The sequence below is a fragment of the Ambystoma mexicanum genome, chromosome 10 (genome assembly GCF_040938575.1).
Source record: "Ambystoma mexicanum isolate Mex_15411 chromosome 10, UKY_AmexF1_1, whole genome shotgun sequence".
Classification (NCBI taxonomy): domain Eukaryota; kingdom Metazoa; phylum Chordata; class Amphibia; order Caudata; family Ambystomatidae; genus Ambystoma; species Ambystoma mexicanum.
This window is the reverse complement of record NC_090932.1, coordinates 590,955,211-590,975,256: the sequence shown is the minus strand read 5'-3', so window position 1 is coordinate 590,975,256 and position 20,046 is coordinate 590,955,211. Positions and strand designations below refer to the sequence as shown.

The window sequence follows — 20,046 nt, the reverse complement described above, 5'->3', positions numbered from 1 at the left end:
CTACTCCCTCATCCCACTCAACAGACCATCAAGAGGAGGTGGCATGGCGGTCCTCTTCAAATGTCACTCCTCCGTCTCACTCGTAGATTCTCAGTCATGCATTCCATCATGCAAATTCCTACTTGTTAAATTCTCACTACCTACGACTTTCTCCCACAGCTTCCTAATCATCTACAGACCCCTGGTTACGACAGACACTTCACAACCAACCTCTGTGACTCTGTAGCCACCATTCCAGTAAATCACCCCTCCCTTACTCTCCTAGGAGACTTCAATATCTGGTTGGACACCCCCACCAACCCCATGACCCATTCACTGGTTGACATTCTTGATGCGCTCAACCTCTGCCTTCACATGAACGGTCCAACTCATTCTAAAGGGCACACCCTGGATGCTATCTTCAGCTCCCATGACCTGATACATCTAGCCCCCCCCCTTACCACTCATCTGGTCTGACTATTTTGTCGTCCCTTTTCCATCCTCTCCCCTGCTCCCACCCCCCAACCAGCCACCCCCCTGCAACGTGAATGCTGGAAAAAATTTAAAATCTTCCCTGACCTTGCCGAAGTCCGGCTTCTCAAACCCCCCACAACACCCACTCCTGGTGGATCTTTAACCATCGACTCCTTCGACTCATGGCTCAATGACTCAATATTTCCTCTCACCCCCTCATGCCCCTCCTCCTCACGCCTTGGAACATCTCCCAAATGGTTTACTCCTGAACTGAGGAATGCCAAAAAACTAAATAAATCATTGGAACGCAAAAAGCAAGCAAAAAAAACAGTCTCAGTAGATCCACCTTCGCCTTGCACCATCGCAACTACAAAGCAGAAATCCGAAAAGCCAAAAAAGCCCACTACAACAATCGGATTCTCAACTGTGGAAAACGCAGCAAAGAACTCCATAGAATCATATCTGAATTTGTCAAACCCACTTGTACCTCTGCCTAATCTACCCCATCACAATCGCGCTGCGACTCCCTCTCCCTCCACTTCTACACCACTGCTCTCGACAGAATGACCTCCCTTAACAATAAACTGTCCCCCCTCCCCCGCCCCAAATACCGTCCAATCCAACTGCCACTCCCCCGCCAGCCGCCGCAACCCCCTCCCTACCCACCTTTGACTCCTTCAAACCAATCTCCAGAGAAGAATTTCTTGACCTTCTATCTGCTAGCAAACCCTCTGGTTCCCCCTAAACCCCTGCCCCGCCTCAGTCCTCAAAGAAATATTCTCGTCCACTTGCGCAGGAGAGCATGCAAGAACCATCCTAAATGACTCCCTCAGCTCCGGAATCTTTCCTGATGCCTTCAAAATTGCACAGGTTAAACCTCTTCTTAAAAAAACATCCCTTGACCCCCTCGACCCCAAGAGCTACCATCCCATCTTGAACACCAGATTCCTGGCAAAACTGGCAGGTGTTATATTAAAAATATAGACACATTTATTACAAGGCCTTTGTAACATTGACCGTAGCGAGAAATCACAATGAAACTGGCGAACTGCATACTCCCAACTAAACGCCTTTGTCAAATCTAACAACCTCCTTGACCACGCCCAATCAGGCTTCAGACAGCGGCATGGAACCGAAACCACTCTGGCCTCAATTTGGGACGATCTTAAGATCACTGCAGACTCTGCAAGATGCGCCGCACTAATTCACCTCGACCTGTCTGCGGCCTTTGACACAATCAATCATTCAATCCTCCTTGACCGCCTCCACTCCCGAGGAATCTGTGGAACTGCTCTCAAATGGATCGCCTCCTTCCTCAACAACGGGAAACAAATAACCCTCCTCTCCCCTTTTGTCTCGGCTGCTCACCCAGTTAACAATGGAGTACCGCAAGGCACTTGTCTATCAGCTCTCCTATTCAACCTCTAAATGTCGACCCTCCCTGGAATCATCCGCCTGCACAATATCCTGTGTTACAACTATGCAGACAATACCCAAATCATCCTTAAACTCCACAACTCAGACTCCAACTCTCACCTGACCTTGCAGCCTGCCTCCTAGATATCGACTGTTGGATGACCACAAACCACCTCCTCCTAAACCAGACTAAAACCAAAATCATGGTGTGCAGCAAACACTGAGCTTCTCCCTCGTCCACTCCCTTGGCCCCCTTCCATGGGCCAACCCCCCCCCCCCCTCTGTTTCAGTAAAAAACCTTGGATGCACTACCGACTCTGACCTAACCCTCTCCCGACAGATCAACAACGTATCTAAATCCTGTTACTACCATCTCAAAATTCTCAGACGCATTTTTCCCTACCTATCCTTCCCGAACAGACTTGCTGCGGTTATGTCCATTGTAATGTCGAGACTGGACTATGCCAACTCCCTTTACCTAGGAGTCCCAGCATACCACCTTAACCCTTTAAATGCCAGCGACGAGCCGGCTCGTCGGTAAAAACCGCTCCAGGTTGCCACCGACGAGCCGGCTCGTCGGTGGCACTTAAGGGGTTAATGAGGGGGGAAATGTTGGCGGGTTTGGGCGGTGAATACCGCGATTTTAAAAAAAAGCCATTGGCACTGGGGGGGAACCTCAATGGCACTTAAGAGGTTAATAAACTCCAAAGAGCACACAACGCTGCTGCTAAAATGCTACTAGCCCTGGGTCTAAGAGACCACACCTCCCCAGCTCTCAGAACCCTCCACTGGCTCCCAGTTGGACGAAGGGCCACCTTCAAGACCGTGTACATCACTCATCGTGCAGTGCACAAGACCGGCCCTCTAAACCTGCAAGATAAGCTAAAACCTTACCTTCCACCCCGCACCCTAAGATCAAGCTCTGCCCTCCTTTTAGTGATCCCATCCACCAACTCTGTCAGGATCGGAAGATCCTCTTTCTCAGCGTTAACCCCGACTCTGTGGAACTCGCTTCCACCTTACATCCGACACACCCAAGACTATATGACGTTCCACAAATTACTAAAAACATGGCTCTTTCCTTAACACCAACGGCAACCCAAGAGATGTCTGAACTCCCAATGACTAAATACACAAGACTCTCTGCCATGTGTTCAATGACCTCTGATCCTACCCACAGTTTAGGAAGGATCGAGAGAATGGATGAAGAGAATGGATTGAGGAACTGGATGGATGAAATGATGGAAGGAATAGATCGATGAAATGGACGGATGCAACGGAATTAATGTAGTGGATGCATGTATGGAGTGGATGGAGAGGATGGAATGAATGGAAGAGATAGACGCATGTGAAATGAAGGGATTGAATGTATGGCACGGATGCACGTGGAATGAATGGAAGGTATGTTTATAGAGGGGACTGAATGGATGAACTAGAGAGAATAGACTAAATCAATAAACCGATGGATGGAGCTGATGGGTTGATGGAGTAGATGGATGGATAGAGGGGATCGATGGAATGGATTCTGGATGGAACGGATGAACGCAAGAGATAAAAAGATGGACGGATATAAGGAATAGATGACATGGATGGAGTGGATGGATGCATGAAGGGACAAGTGGATGGAATATATGGCTTGGTTACACGAAGAATGCTTGGAAAATATGTACAGAGAAATGATAGAGGATGGAGTGAGTGGAGCGGATGGAATGGGTGGAGTGGATGGAATGGATGGAACGGATAGGGTGGGCGAAATGGATGGAATGGTTGGAATAGATGAAGTGGTTGGAACAGATGATGTGGATATATGAACTAGAGAGAACAGACAAAATCAAAAGAACTGATGGATGGAGTTTATGGATGGATGGAGTGACTGGATGGATTGTTGGGATCTATGGAATGGATGCTGGATGGAATGGATGGACGCAATAGATAAAAAGACTGATGGATAGAAAGGATAGGTGACATAGATGGAGTGGATGGATGCATGTGGGACAAGTGGATGGAATATATGGCTTGGATGCACAAAGAATGCTTGGAAAATATGTACAGAGAAATGATAGAGGATGGAGTGAGTGGAGCAGATGGAATGGGTGGAGTGGATGGAATGGATGGAACGGATAGGGGGGGCGAAATGGATGGAATCGTTGGAATAGATGAAGTGGATGGAATAGATGAAGTGGATGGAATAGATGGAATGGACAGAGTGGAGTGGATGGAATTGGATGAGATAGATAGAGTGGACCGGGTGCATAAAATGTTTGGAATGTATGTAATGGTTGGATTGAATGAAATGGATGGAGCAGATGAAGCGGATGTAGCGGATGGAGCGGATGTAATTGATAGAGCGGATGAAATGGTTAGAGCGGATGAAATGGTTAGAGCGGATGAAATGGATAGAGCGGATGAAATGGATAGAGCAGATGAAATGGATAGAGCAGATGAAATGGATAGAGCGGATGGAATGGATAGAGCGGATGGAATGGATGGAGTGGATAGAGTGGATGAAATGGATAAAGTGGATGAAATGGATGGAGTGGATGAAATGCATAGAGTGGATGAAATGGATAGAGTAGATGAAATGGATGAAATGGATAGAGTGAATGAAATGGATAAAGTGTGGATGAAATGAATGAAATGAATAGAGTGGATGAAATCAATAGAGTGGATGGAATGGATATATTGGATAGAGTGGATGGATGGAATGGATTGAGCGGATAGAATGGATGAAATGGATGAATTGGATAGAGTGGATGGATGGAATGGATTGAGTGGACAGAATGAATGAAATGGATAGAATGGATGAAATGGATAGAGTGGATGAAGTGGATGGATGAAATGGATAAAATAGATGAAATCAATAGAGTGGATGGAAGGGACCTATTGGATAGAGTGGTTGGAATGGATGAATTGGATAGAGTGGATGGAATGGATGAATTCGATAGAGTTGATGGATGGGATGGATGAAATGGATGAATTGGATAGAGTGGATGGATGGAATGGACTGAGTGTGTAGAATGAATGAAATGGATAGAATGGATGAAATGGGTAGTGGATGGAACAGATGAAGTGGATGGATGACATGGATAGAACAGATGAAATCAATAGAGTGGATGGAATGGATGTATTGGATAGACTGGATGGAACAGATAGTGTGGATGAAGTGGATGGATGAAATGGATACAGTAGATGAAATCAATAGAGTGGATGGAATGAATATATTGGATAGAGTGGATGGAATGTGTGAATTGGATAGAGTGGATGGAATGATGAATGGGATAGAGTGGATGGAATGGATGAATTGGATAGAGTGGATGGATGGAATGGATTGAGAAGATGGAATGGATGAAATGGATGTAGGGGTTGAAATGGATAGAGTGGATGGAATGTATGAAATGGATAGAGTGGATGGAACAGACAGAGTGGATGAAGTGGATGGATGGAATAGATGAGACTGATGGAAAGGATGGAATTGGTGTAATGGATAAAATGGATTGAATTAATAAAATGGATAGAGTCGATGCAATGGATAGAGTGGATGAAATGGATGGAATTGACAGAGTGGACGGAAAGAATGGGGCAGATGGAATCGATGGAATCAATGGAATGGATGGAGTCAATGGAGTGGACGGGTTGGATCTGGTGGATTGGGTGGATGGAGTAGATGAACTGTGAACATTGGCCTGCACCAGATCCTGACAAGACCGTAAAAGTTGGCCTGACTCGCATCCGGATGGAAGTCCAAATGTTGCATGTCCCACTCTTGGAGATGTGAACATTAGCGTGAATCGCTTCTCGATAGAAATACGAATGTTAATGTAAATCACTGTGTACCCTGCCCTCCTGTTCCACATGTTGTTGCTATATGTCCGTATCCCCTCCTATCGCTGTAATCCCAGGCCTAGTCTTACGTGTCCGTATGCCGCTCTGCTCCCTGCCATCCTGTTCACGTGCCTGGTCTCGGGCGCTTTAAAGTTAACCATCATATCACATCACTACGCTTACTCAATACTTTACACCATCATTCAACTAGAACACAGCTATACCCCTGATTAATTCGGCGTAGCTGTTCACATATGAATATGACCCCATTAACACCTCATCACCCTAATAAAACGCAGCTAGCCGAGCACATTCTGGCCTTGCTGCTCACATATGCGTGCTTCAGGCCTAACGCAGCCAGAGCCCAGTCTAGGTGTCCAGCCACCAGACTGCACAAATAAAACTGATATATCCAGCACCACACCTAACGCTAGGATGCAGCTACCACGCGGCAATTACATCAGTTGCCCACATATCCGGTGCACCCACGCACCCTTCGACTCTATCTCTCTCTACTGACCAGAACTACGGTTCTCGAGGGCGTTCAACCTACCAGCGCTTTGAGGTCATACCAATGATATATAGAGCGCTATATAAATGCCAAGTAACATAACATAACATGATTCTATCATTCCACCCGAGGTACCAATATATTTTATAAACCCATATGTTTGAGACTTTCCCCACAGCATAGACTGCACCAAATCACTGCTTGGCGATCCTAATTTTGATAGATAAGGAAAATAAGGCACAGTGAGCTAAAGTATGAAGTGTTGTAGGCAGGATTTAAGTCCTGCTTTCCAGGTTGCACAGTTTACAATTTAGAAACCAGAAAATGTTAGAGGTCTTGAGTAGCGTGAGAACGAAGTGCAGTGAGTATTTTAGGACTTGAGAAGTTAATCATGCAGAGAGTTTGTGAATTCCTGCATGGGGTCAGGGTGAAAACAATCTGTGAGGGGTGACATACGGTGAGGGCAAAGTGCAAAGAACTTATAATGGATTTCCATGGGAGAAGGGTATAGTAGGATGAATTGTAAGAGAAACAAAACCAGCTTTGATAGGAATGTAACCCTGTGACTTTCAACAGTGAATGCACTCCCCCTGCAAGTCTGGGAAAATCCTAGTAGTTCATGCAAAGCTCTGACCGCGTTGCGTTTTTTTTTCTATCATGGGGAGGGAGAATATAGAGGAAATGGGTCTCTAGAGTTAATCCTTGTCACCCTGCAGATCCTGACCTGGTAGCCAGAGTCAAATAGTACCTTAAAGTGGGACCTAATCTAGACCAGAATATTCCTCCATCGTGGGTGTAGAGATAAGTCAACCTGGCTGAGGGAAGTCTGGATCCACTGAGTTCAGGATTTCAGGGGGTGCTGTTTTCCGCCAGGAATAGAGGTTACTTTTTCCAGGATTACTAAGAGTGACCCATGATTGAGTGGTACCTAATCGGCCAAATTGCGAGGGCACAGTGAAGAGAATGTATGAGGGATTGGTGGAGTCTCAATGAGAGATATAGGGATTTGACAGAGGTGTAATGGGGTAATTTTGTGAGATCAGCTCAGATAACAGGTGAGGAAGGATAGCTCAGGGGCAACGCGGTTGTGCAACACTGGTTCGAGTCCTGATCCCATGTTTAGAAACCACTCACTGGTATTAAGCCTGTTATAAATTAACAATAAATTAAATAAATGAAAAATAAATAGACAGAGAGAAGACAGAAGGGACTGGTGATGGGCACAGAAGAAAGAAGGCAGGATGGATTGGTAGCACCAGCAGTCAAGTGAAGGCAGGAAGAATGTGCAGAGATTTTGAAATAATTTAGAGAATTCCTGGGAGGCTGAGCACGGAGTGGGGGATTGTATGGGAGATTAAATAGCACCAACAATGTCTGGATGCTCCTGAAGGTGGGGTGAGCATGTGTTTGAAAGATGTCCGGTATAGCCTCAAACCTTATTCTCCTTTCTTTATAGTTCCACTCTGAATCCTCCACAGTGGTTTCACGATCTGGGACATCCCAGGAGGAGCTGCGCATTGTAGAAGGACAGGGACAAAATTCTGAAATGGGCCCTTCTGCGGATGAAATGAACAACAATACTTGTGAAGGTGAGACAGCCATATTGGCACCAAGCAATTAGATTAGGTGAGTTCTGTAAACACTGCTCATGTGGTTATGTGGTTTTCTGATGCATAGTGTATTCACTCTTAATCTTCCATATGCCCAATAGCGACCCAACAGGAGTGCCAGCTAGACTTTTCTGAGAAGACTTCACTGGATGGAGCTGTAGGGACAGCCCTAGAGCATCTGGAGGTGGGCAGTATCTTTACTTTCCGTGTGACTGTGCTTCAGGCATCCAGTATCTCTGCAGAGTATGCTGACATCTTCTGCCAGTTCAAGTAAGTACAGTTCTATGCTCTCCTACTACATGTTGGTCAAAGACCGTATAGAATCATTTATAAGAAAGCTATATGAAGTGCAAAATAGATTATTAAACATACATTCATCCATACATTGCCAGGAAATAAAATGAAATGTCTAAATTATAAAGGCTGCAGTAAACAATCTTAAAAGGATTTATTTAGTTTGTATTTACCACTCCAGCTTCCTGTTTGCCACTTTGGATAAGCTTTGGGAACAGGGGTTACCAAGTAGATTAGCATTGATTAGCACACCATGTTCTGCCAGCAGCAGACTTTGATTGGGCTGGGCACACTGATCTACTACTTTAAATAGAGCATAGAATCTGTGGAAGCAACCATTTACTCTAGATGAAGAGTGCTTTTGTCTTCATGCATACCATGGTTCAAAGAGGCCAAGGTACAGGTGAGTGTTAAACCCTCAGTGGAATCACAGTGAGATGTTTTCAGTCCTACGATGGAAGGGGACGAGGCATCCAGCGGGTTTAGCCTTTAGAGTGCAGAGTCACATGCAAAGTGTCTGCGGCTAGGTGGTAGATCTAGTATGATCAGGGTGGTCGACATTACATGTCTGATAAGGATGGAAGAGCCAGGCAACGAAGTCAGGTACTCTATGTTTCAGAAACCTTAAATGGGGATTCTTCCCTAAATGGGGCCCAATGAAGTCTTCAATACTGGTGTAACGTTGTCTTGTTTATTCAAGCATGATGCAAGTAAGTTATTTTTAAGTTATTGCATGCTTTGCAGCAACCTTCTTTAAGTATTTCACATAAAACCGAAGAGCTCTGTAACCCCCACCACCGCCTTCTTTGGGAGTTACAAATGTTATGTGACAGGACAGCTCACTGAGCTACATGTAATCTGAATGCAGGGCCCATGGATTTCAATATTTGAGAGAAACGGTTACTCTTGAACAAGTTGGATTTCTATTCTGCGTCCAGGCAGAATGTTAATCCCCCAGAAACAGCCTTGGGAGAAGGCAGGAGTTGTCTTTGCCACTGGCATTGTCGACGTGGAGGAATGGTGTTAAAAGGCTGTGACCAAGAGTAGAAAATCCAGGAGTGGCAGATAGCCCAATTGGTTGTTCCTGAAAGGGGTATCTCTAAACATATAAGTTAAGGGAACATACAAAGCCTGTGACAGCAGACCTCCTTGTTTGGGAGAGTGCAGTCTCGCTCCCTGTTAACAAGATGGGGAGAAGATCCCCAATCATGCTACCAACAGCTTTAGCATGACCTAGACGCTGATGGAGAGGCAGCCAACATACAGAGGTAATAGGTGTTAGTTCTGTCTTACCCTCTGGAGGGGCTTTGGCATCAAAAAAAGCACCCAGGGACCAAGTGGTAGGATGGGCAATGGTGTGCTAAGATAGAAAATGTCCTGTGTGTAATTCTTTGGCCCACTTGCTATAACTCTCTCCCAATTAACCAAATGTGGCTGTACCTAACGATTTTCTTGTCAGTCGGCATGTTCTAGAGCCTCCACTGGGAACTGAATGTTTGCAATGTGCGTTTTTTGGATCCCATACGATATAGGATAGTATGCATGTAGTTGTAGCTATCCTGTCCCACCCTTATCTGATTTGTGAGATCTTGTGAGAGTTAGCATTATATCCTTTCCCGCCATTGATTTCAATTCAACCCCCCACAGATCTGTCAGTGACTTAGTATTCTGGCTGCTTTTGTGACGAGTATGGTCTTTTTAGCCTCACCTGGTCAACACACGTTGTTTCGGGGCATTGGTCAGTCCCCAAAACTGCTGGTGGAGGCAGATGTGTTCTCCCATGTACTTTTTCCTGTGTTTTTAAAATGTAACAGAAGCCACCTTCAGTGGCGTGTTAAAGCGAAATTCTTTGTCCCATTATTCTTTTTACTTAACATTTTTGGTCCATTTAAACTGTGCAGAGGACAGGCTGGTGGCAGTGAACTGTGTTTCACATTTTTCTTCAGTTCCCTACTGTCAGGGTTTGCTTAACTGTAAAAAAAAAAAAAAGTGCTGTAGATCATATACGCACGTATGCAAGCCTTATTAACAGTTCTATCAATGATTGTCAATGAATTATGATGGAAAATAATTCCATACGTGCATATTTCCTGATTAACATTTCATACTATAACAAATGTAGTTCTTCAAAGTATTTAGAACACATTATACAAAGGCTATTTTCAAAACATACAGACATACTCTGCTCCCCAAGGTCTCATTTGTTCATACTCAGAGAAGGGAGGAGGAGACAGACTGGAGAAAGCCTCCTTAGACACTCGGTCATTCCCATAATTTTTTTACTCTTACTTTTTCTTGTAACTCTGTGTAGCCACTGAGGGAGAGGCAAACACTCATGCGAGTATTTCTTAATCAGCCTGGTGTCTCGCAGCCCCACTGTACTCCCAATTCGCTACCTACGAAACTGGTCAGAGATAAGATATCTTTAAAAAAAAATCTTTTCTTTTTTCGTTTGTGACATAGCGTGAACGTTACTTTTTATCATATAACAATGTATGGGCCTCATTACAACTAGTGCAGTGCCGGCGCCGTTATACCCACTCCGCACTATCACGAGGTTCCCATCGCGGGACCCGGATCGGACGCCTGGTAAAACTAGGCGTGCTTTCCGGGTCCCGCGATGGGAAGAAGGAGGTAACAACGGGCGAGATGTAATCTGCCCGTTGTTACCTCCATCCCCATTCCCATTGAGCCCTATGGGGGCTCAAATGGGAATGGGGAATGGTACCTGCAAGGAGGAATTACCGGGTCCTCCAATGTTGGAATGACCCGGTTATTCCTCATTGAAGGTACCCGGTAAATGAGCCCGGTTTGGTGGCAGCCAAACTCGTAATGAGGCCCTATGTGTTTGTCAATTGTACATATTAGTACGTATGGGTCTCATTACGAGTCCGGCGGTAACCGAGGCGGTAAAACCACCTGGTTACCGTCGGACTCGTATTACCATTCCGCCTCCGTGATTCCCGGAATTACCGGGGCATTACAACCCCGGTTTCCCGGGAATCACAGAGGCGGAATGGTGTTAATCCCCATTCCCATTGAGTCCTATGGGACTCAATGGGAATGGGGATCATGGAAACACCGGCAGCATCTCGTAATGCTGCTGGTGTTTCCTCGTCCGCCTGCAGGCGGGCGGTGTTAAACCCGCCAGGTCAGACCTGGCGGGAACATCACCTCCCGCCTGCAGGAGTTGTGATCGCCCGGCATGGAAACAACGGTGGCGGCGGGTTTACTGCCACCGTTGTTTCCATACCAGGCGATTTGTAATGAGCCTTCATAATTTTCGCATTTTGTTTCTTCTCCTTATTAGGGTTTTAAAATATTTTAGGTCCAATGGAGTTGTGACCTAATCCAACAAGTCTATGCCCTTTATTTTACAGTTTGCAGCTTTCACTTTTGGACAAAGCTGCACATTGTCATTCAGCACTTTATAAGAAACCCTTAGGGATAAAGTGGATAAGGAGGGATACTAGAGCATATTTTAATAAGCAACGAATTATAAGTGCCAAAGTATATACCTGTCTGATACTTGAGTCTTTGTTTTTACGATGCGTGGATGTGGGTTGTAAACCGACAAACTCATGCAATTTGTTGAAAACCTGCACCCCAGGAAATGGGCCATAACCCTACACCAAGCATTTTTTTAAAGGTTTTCAAAGGTTTGTAAAGTAATCTCCAGGAACAGAGCAGTTTTAGAAATATATATACAGGTCTTTCTAACTCTATTGCATTTTTATGTAATCTGGGAAAGTAATCTCTCTTCGACACTTGTGGTTAGAACTTTTCTCGCCACACTGATCAACTAGGACGGGCAAAAGGAAAGCGTCAGACACGTGGAACAAAATGCTATCTGGCAAAACAAATCTAAGATCTCTGCTGGGAAAGAGGGGGGGTAAGAATGCTCTGAATGCAAAAATGGGGAGTAGTTCAAGGGATAATACCATAGAACTCTTTCTAAACAAGGTGGTAGGTGCCTAAGTTGTCAAATGCCAACTGACATAGAAGACAATCTATGGAAATGGGGGATCAGAAGCTGATGAAAATGAAATTGATGACCTCATTCACCGGAGAGAGAGCGCATCATTGGTACCGGGTCCATCTAATAACATTGTGATCCCAGATATAAACCCAGGAGAATGTACGGTTGTTGCACGTAGTAATACGTCTAGTAAAGGGTTCTGTGGGTCTGCAGAGGGGTACAAAGGGCCACTGGTGACCAAGGGTATGGCTCAGAGGTTAGTCTCAAGAACCTCCTAGGTCTGTAGGAGACATACCTAGAATACATATAGAGGAAAATATTAGCACTGATGGCGATACAGGTATTGAACATGTATGAACTGGATTGAAGATCAGACTCCAAAGCATTTTGGATCTTTTTGGCCAGGAACGCAGGACGTTTGGGGATGGGATCCTTCCCAATTCCGGTTTTGCACATACAGCGGAGGAGACCTGGCTAGGACATAAAAAGGAGTTGTTCTGTACCGTGGACAGGCTACAGAACATCTCCAGTGGTCCCACTATGGGTGGTCAGATTTTGACGGCCACCTAGGCACAGGGACCTTGAGGGAAGTGGCCTCTGTCCCCCAAAGACAGAGACTATTTCAGTCTCCAGGGATTGATGGTGTCCCTGATATGATTCTTACCACCACTACCAACAGAGCTTTCCCTCCACCCCCAGGGGGAATGAACAAGATGCCCCCAACAGGGGCTGTGGAAGGAATGGACATACCTTTCAGTAACCCTTTGTGTATTGTGAGATAGGCATGGTATCAAGAGACGCAGACTCAAAGGTGTTTTTTTTAAAACCTTTATTTACTAAGGTTCCTGGTTTGAAGTAATGCCTGGCTGGCCCCAACTCTAAATGGATGGTTCCCTTAACTGGATGGCCATCGAGACACAGAGAGCACCATAGAAGGCTATCACAGATATAGGATCGTTATGCAAAACAGTCATGCTGTTAGTTTACAAGTTTCTACGTTTGGTACATGTCATAGCAGTTGAATTGCGCAGTCTTGCTGTATTTTTACACAGGTTTAGTACAAATCATTGCACTCATAGCGTGCATTCATGAAATCATTAACAATCATAATAGTTACCCTATCATTTGTGGAGATGTGGAGGAAGGAAGCAGAGGGGGTTAAAAGAAGAGAGTAACTGAAGTGTTAGAGACATGAGAATGTACTGTATATATATTATTGTTAACCTTTCACGGAGTGCCTGGTAGCATTGTAACAAGTGCTATGTCATGTGGTGTGTCTTAGAGTGACTGATCGTTAATGGTGAGTGCATTCACGTGGGTAGAGTCCAAAATAGAGGACCAGGTCGAGGTGCTATAATTTATATGTTCTGTGCCTGCCACATTATGGCGGCATCGTGTTAAAAGTATTAACAGTTGTCATGTGCTCTGTGCATTATTGCTAGCAAAAAAATATACTGATTCTATGTCTGTGTGCAGTGGATCACATTGCCACAGGTTTCGAGCGGCACACAGGCCATCGGTCAGCAGGTGTATAAAATCACCGGACAGACAACTGCCTCATCCTCATAGTTGTGGGGCTTGACATCCAGGAGTATACCCCTAGCACAAAGAACATTGTGGACACAGTGCTTGTGATCTGGGCTCCACTGCTGCACTGCTTGCATGCCACATGGCCTTTCATTTGTTTTCCTTACACCGTGACGATCTACATCACCAGCTCCTTAAAGGAACACACAAAAAGGATAGGCTCTACTTCCCTTGGTTGTGACTGTCGATTGTAGTCAATGAATAGTTTAAGCCTCTCAAGCCAAATGAAGTGGAAAGATAGCTTGCTCAAGCGATGGAAGAAGTCTTATCTTAAGCAATAATCGTGTGCCAATCAATGTCAGCCATCCGTGCTGAACTCACACAATTAGAGCTTTATTCCGACAGCGCCCACAGACTGCCAAAGACTGAACTTAACTGTGCACTTTGCGATGCATGGGGGTAGGAGCAGGGCTAGGGTACACGCGGGTGGATGGAGTCCTCCCACTTTTTTCAGATGGCACCATCATATGCACATTTCTGGTCACATTACATTGGTATGTTAATGAGTCCCCCCACTGGTGTAGGTATCAGCGATAGGGAGGCCTGGGTTGGAGACCAGGATATCCTTTTTGAACTTCTTACTACCAGACTTAGTGCGAAGGGTAGGATAGTCGATAGAGAAACAGTTGAGAAGATAGGAGAAACAGAGAGCACCAAAGGTGATGTGGAGGAGGGGGAAGTGGAGAGAGGGGGGTGTTGCATCCGGCCTCTGCGGCTCTGCGCACGGGGAGACCGGAGTGATGTGAGGCCTGGCCGCGCGGCCGCTGTGTCGCAGCTCCAGCGGGAGCGGAAAGAAACACACACACGCACGCAGGATGCAGGTCGGCCCGGAACTGCCTCCCGTATTCTGGGGCGGGGCTTTTATTAGAACGCCCTGCGTCACCGCGTAGGGGGACGCAGGGCGGATGTAACATTCCTCCTTTATTTCAACTGAGGTTAACATAAACACAACATGCTATCAACTTCAACCCAACCATTATTTTAAACCGCTTAAACGTCCAGGGACCCTCCTTACTCATAGTCTACAGGAGGCCGGCTACCACAGGGCCTCATCATGACTTTGGCGGTAACCCTTAAATCCGGCGGTAGCGCTATTACCGCCGGATTTAAGGGTCCGCCAAAGCAGGACTTTGGCGGATTTCTCCCCAGCTCTGGGCTGGGGGGAAATCCGCCGAAAATTCGCGCTATTACCGCCGGCTGGAAATCCGCCGTCGGTATTAGCGCGAAATTTCCCCATTGAGCCCAATGGGGAATGGGGCATTCATGAATGGGCTCAATGGTGAATGGGGATTGACATTACCGCCGAACTCGTGATCCGGCGCTATTAGCGCCGGGGAGTTCAGCGGTAGGGCTAATACCGCCGGCGGTAATACCGCTGGCGTTACCGCCCAAGTCGTGATGAGGCCCTATAGTCTTGGAGCCTGGTGGGCGGTCTTGTGGCCGTTCTCAGACTATACCGCCCGCCTCTGGTGCTGATCCCCGCTGTTTCTCTGGGGGTCTCACCTTCTCTGTCCGGCTCACCCATGTCCGGCTCGCTCCACTGCTCCCCCGTCCTGTCGTCCACTGTTGCCTCCTCCGGGCAATGAGCGGGTTCTCCTCCATTGGACTGAGATGATGCATCTTCCTGGTAGCCTTTGCCATTGGTCCACAGGTTGCGTGGCACCGCCTTGAACCACGACGCATTTCGTGTCACCTGGCGGGATCCTCTCGTCACCGTCACCATGGTCCCGTGCTTCCCACTGACGGTCCATGGGAGCTCTTCGTATCTGGTGTCCAGTTTTGACCTTGTCGGATTTCGCAGCATGACCACCTGGTCACCCACATGGTGGTCGAACGGTTTTGCCCTCCTCTTTGCACTCATGTGTGCGTTGGCACTCGTCCTCCTCCTCTCAGTGCGCTCCTGGTGGACATCATCTGGTGTCTTGCTGGGGTGATGTGGGATCGAGGACTTTATTACGGTGCCATACATGAGGTCGGCTGGCGGGACACCTGTCGTGCTGTGAGGGGTGACCCGGTAGTTCCGCAGAAAACGGTACAGGTCAATTTTCCACGGGCTGGCGTTTGCCTTTGACACTCTCAGTACTTTGTTTAGGGTCCTCATGAAACGCTCCACATCGCCGTTCGCCTGGGGCCATCTCGGCATGATGTGATGGTACTTGATGTTTAGTTCTTGCAGATACTGTTTGAATTCCTCCCCTTGAAAAGGGGGGCCATTGTCGCTCTTGATGGTGGTGGGTAAACCATGCGTAGCAAACATTTTCTCGATGGCAGGGATGACCACCTCCGCCGCTGTGGATTCCACTATCTCGACCTCGGGGTATTGTGAGTGGTCGTCGATAGCCACCAGGAGGTAAAGGCCTTCTCATAGTTTACAGAAATGAATGCTGATGGCATCCCATCGGCCACAGCCACGCCCCACTGACTGAATGGGTTCTGGTTCAGGCGGAGCCCCGGTTATCTGGCAGGGTAGGCACGTGTTTATCAGATTTTCAACCTTTTCATCGATCTGTGGGAACCACACCCGGTGCCTGACTCGAGCTTTCATCTGAGCCATACCTTGATGACCCTCATGGGCCAGTGCCACTATTCTGTCTTGTATGCTCGGTGGGATGACAATGCGATCTCCCCTGAGCAACAGTCCGCTCTCTGTGATCGACGGGTCCTGTCTCACGGTGAACATCCTGGATAGAAAAACCTTCGCCTCCGCTGTCCTGTTGTGGGTGTTCTTCATGAAGTCCTTCCAGTCACCAGAGAAGATGGCGTCTTTCACCAAATCGCAACATGGGTCCTTGTGGGTTTCCGACTCAATGTCCTCGATGCTGACCGCCTTTGGCCTCATGGCACGCACCACCTGGCATATGTGCTCCTCGGTCTCTTCGGCCACCTGAACTTCTTGTGAGGTGGCCGCTCGCGGGTGCCTCAAGTGGAAGTCCGCCGGGTTTTCACTTCCCGGCTGGTAGGCCAGTTCAAAGTTATACTGCTGGAGGTGCAGCAGCCATTTGGTTAGCCTTGCCAGCGGGTGAGACGACGTGCCCATGAAGATGGGTAATAGGGGTTTGTGATCTGTGACTGCCGTAAATCTCTGTCCGTAGAGGTATAGGTGAAAATGACGACATCCCCATAGCACGGCAATCGCCTCCTTCTCAATGTGAGAGTAACGTTGTTCCGTCATCGTGAGAGCTCTTGATGCGTATGCGATGGGCCTCTTTTCCCCCTCTTTGGTGACTTGCATGAGGATGGCCCCCAGGCCTACGGGGCTCGCATCCACAAACAATTCCGTCAGGAGCTCGGTGTCGTAGTATGCCATCTTTGTGTCGACGGACAGGGACTGCTTGATGTTCTCGAAAGCCTCCTGACACTCTTGCGTCCATTCCCATTTGGTGTTGAGTTTGGTCAGCTCTCGCAGGGGCTCCGAGAGAGTGGCCAGATTACGGATGAACCTCCCGCAGTAGGTGGCCATGCCCAGGAAACTGCACACTTCAGTGGGTGTCATAGGCGGGCTCGCAGCTTGAATATCAGCACCCTTCTGGGGGTCAGGGGAGATGCCTGTACTGCTGAATTTGTATCCAAAGAATGTGATATCCGACTTGAAAAATTCACACTTTTCTTTGTGTATTGTTAGTCCAGCGTCTTCCAGCCTGCCCAATAGCGTCTTGAGTCTCTTGAGATGTTCTTCCCTTTCATGAGCGTGAATCAGGATGTCATCGCTCACGTTGAGGACACCAGGTATGTCTCGGATGACCTCTTGAATTGTTTGTTGGAAAACTTCGGCCGCCGAGGATATCCCGAAACTCAGGCGTTTGTACCTCCGCAGCCCTAGATGTGTTGAGAAGGTCGTTATGTAGCGAGAGTCTCTGTGGAGCTTTAGCTGGTGGTATCCCGCTTTCAGATCAACTTTGGAGAACACTCGTGGCCCTGTGAGGTCGGCCACAATTTCGTCAGCGTGGGTGTGATGTGGCGCTCCCGCTTGATGGCGGTGTTTGGAAGACGCATGTCAATGCAGATCTGGACTTTTCCGGGCTGTTTCGGCTTTCTTGTCACTACCATCAGGGAAACCCATGGTGTCGGCCCAGTCACTCCCACTATTATTCCGGCTTCTTCCAGCGCTTTCAGTTCTTTTTCCACTTGTTCTTGCATGTGGAACGGTGTCCTCCTGTGTCTCACTGCCTTCGGCTGTACCGATTCATCAATGTGGAGTCTGATCGTCTTTCCTTTCTAACACCCTATCCCTCTTTGCAGGTTGGGATAGTGCTTCAGAATGTTCTCGACTTCTTGCGTTTCATCCACTTGGCAGGTGAACTTGACCAAACCCAAATCTTCAGCCGCGTCCCCACTCAGCAGGCCTACGATGCCCGCCTTCACGACGTAGATTTTTGACCGTAGTTTGTTTTCGCCGTGGACCAGAGTGGTGCGGAACCTGCCGACGACCGGTAGGGGCTTCCTGCTGCCGTACGCGAACAGCAGTGTTTCCGTGTCCTTCAGATATGGTAGTCGTTGCAACGTCTGAAACATGCTTATGGGCATGACGTTCACGGAGGCACCCATGTCGATAGTCATCCATACTTGCTGATTCTGGAGGGTGACCAAGCATTTTCGCCTCCGGAGATTCTTTCTCTGTGTCACCTGCCCTTGATCCAACGCAGACACTAGGTAGACCATCCTCCCTTTTCTCCACTGTTCCTTTCCGGATTCGTGCGGTGTGCCTGAGACATCATCCCCTTCTTCCTCGGTCGATGAGTTGGTGGTCTTGACTCGCCTTGCGCTGGCCTGCTTCTTCTTTTTGGTCCCACTCTTTTCTTGAGGGTTCTGCGGGGGCTGCACCAGGATGCCCACTGATCGGCATACATTCGCATAGTGGTCCTTTCTGCCGCATGCCCCGCATGTTGTACCTTGCGCGGGGCAGTTTTGCTGTCCATGTCGCGGTCCGCCACACCATCCGCACTCAGTGGGACCCGGGACACGTGGTTGCCACCTGTTTTGTGCGTAGCTGCCGCCAGCCTCGTCCCTCCTGAACTGTCTGTTGGTGACATGGGACACCATGGCTGTGGTAAGGGCGGGCTGTAGTTTTTGTAGCGTCGCCCCCATGTTGGCAGCCCTGGTATGTGCCAGTTCTCTTTGTCGGCCCAATTCGAGAATTCATGTGAGGGAGATGCCTTTCTCACTAAGCACCATCCGTCTCAGTTTTTCCGAGTGAATGCCATTGATACGTTGCCTCCGGATATCTTTTTCAATGTTTGTGAACTCACAGGAAATGACTAGCTTCCTCAGCCGTGTGTGGTAGGCGTCCAAAGTTTCTTCTTCTGCCTGAATGGTGGTGCAGAATATGAAGGTCTCATAGTCCGGATTCAACTGTGGGAGGAAATGCGCCGTCAGGGCATCCTTCGCATTTTGGTATGCATCCTGGCCATCATCAATGGTTAGAGAGTTAAATATGCGTAGTACCACGTTTAGCAGCAGGTGCGACCTCATCTTCCTGGCAGTCGTTATGTCTTTGCATTCCATTGCCATTTCGAATTTCTGGATCCATAGCTGCCACCTGGGACCAACTAATGATGGGTCTGTGAAGGGGTCAAATGGCTGGATCATTCCCGAGAGGTTTCCTTGCGGGCGAGCCTGTGGCGATGGTGTCGACAGGTTTGCCGCCATTCTGGCCGGCGTGCCGGGTCTGGGCGTGGTTGTGCCGGTTGCCAATGCTGGGGTTAACCAACCTCACCGGAGTGCTGGACACTGGGCGATCCTTTTCTCCTGATGTATGTCAGCAGTGGGCCACCTCTGATGTTATCTGTGGTGTCTGACCCATGGATGGTGGAGGAAGAGTCTCGGTGCTTCCCCTTATTGCTGGACTGCCCTTCTATTGGTTGGAGCAGGTTGATGCCGCTGAGGATTGCTTTCCTCTGTTGTGGAAAACGACAGGAAAACAAAAAAAAAAAACATTTTGTGGGTGGGGGGGGGGAGGTTTCGTGTTGCTGCCTCCCCCACCGGGTGTCCACAAATGTATTCACGATGGCCGTGGGCCATCATCAGCCTGTCGAGCGCCGAGCGCGTGAGTTACGTGTGGTTCTCCTCGTCGCCATTGTTGCATCCGGCCTCCGCGGCTCTGCGTGCGGGGAGACTGGAGTGATGTGATTCCTGGCCGCGCGGCCGCTGTGTCGCAGCTCCAGCGGGAGCGGAAAGAAACACACGCACGCAGGACGCAGGTCGTCCCGGTACTGCCTCCCTTATTCGGGTGCGGGGCTTTCATTAGAACGCCCTGCGTCACCGCGTAGCGGGACCCATGGCGGATGTAACAGGGGGGTGGGTGACAAATGAGAGAAGAGCGGAGGGAGGTGGAGGCACTGGGGGAGAACACAGGGGGGTGCAACAAAAAAAACAGA

General features: G+C 48.0%; 1 protein-coding gene across 7 annotated transcripts in view; it reads left to right on the top strand.

Annotated features, from left to right (window-relative positions):
* KIF1A (kinesin family member 1A) overlaps positions 1-20,046 on the top strand; it is a 4,129,412-nt gene that overhangs the window by 1,976,660 nt on the left and 2,132,706 nt on the right. For all 7 annotated transcript variants that reach the window (XM_069618139.1, XM_069618143.1, XM_069618141.1 and 4 more), the window contains 2 exons: positions 7,659-7,791; positions 7,914-8,082. In XM_069618139.1, coding sequence (XP_069474240.1) covers positions 7,659-7,791; positions 7,914-8,082 — 302 coding nt within the window. The remainder of the gene's footprint in view (positions 1-7,658; positions 7,792-7,913; positions 8,083-20,046) is intronic.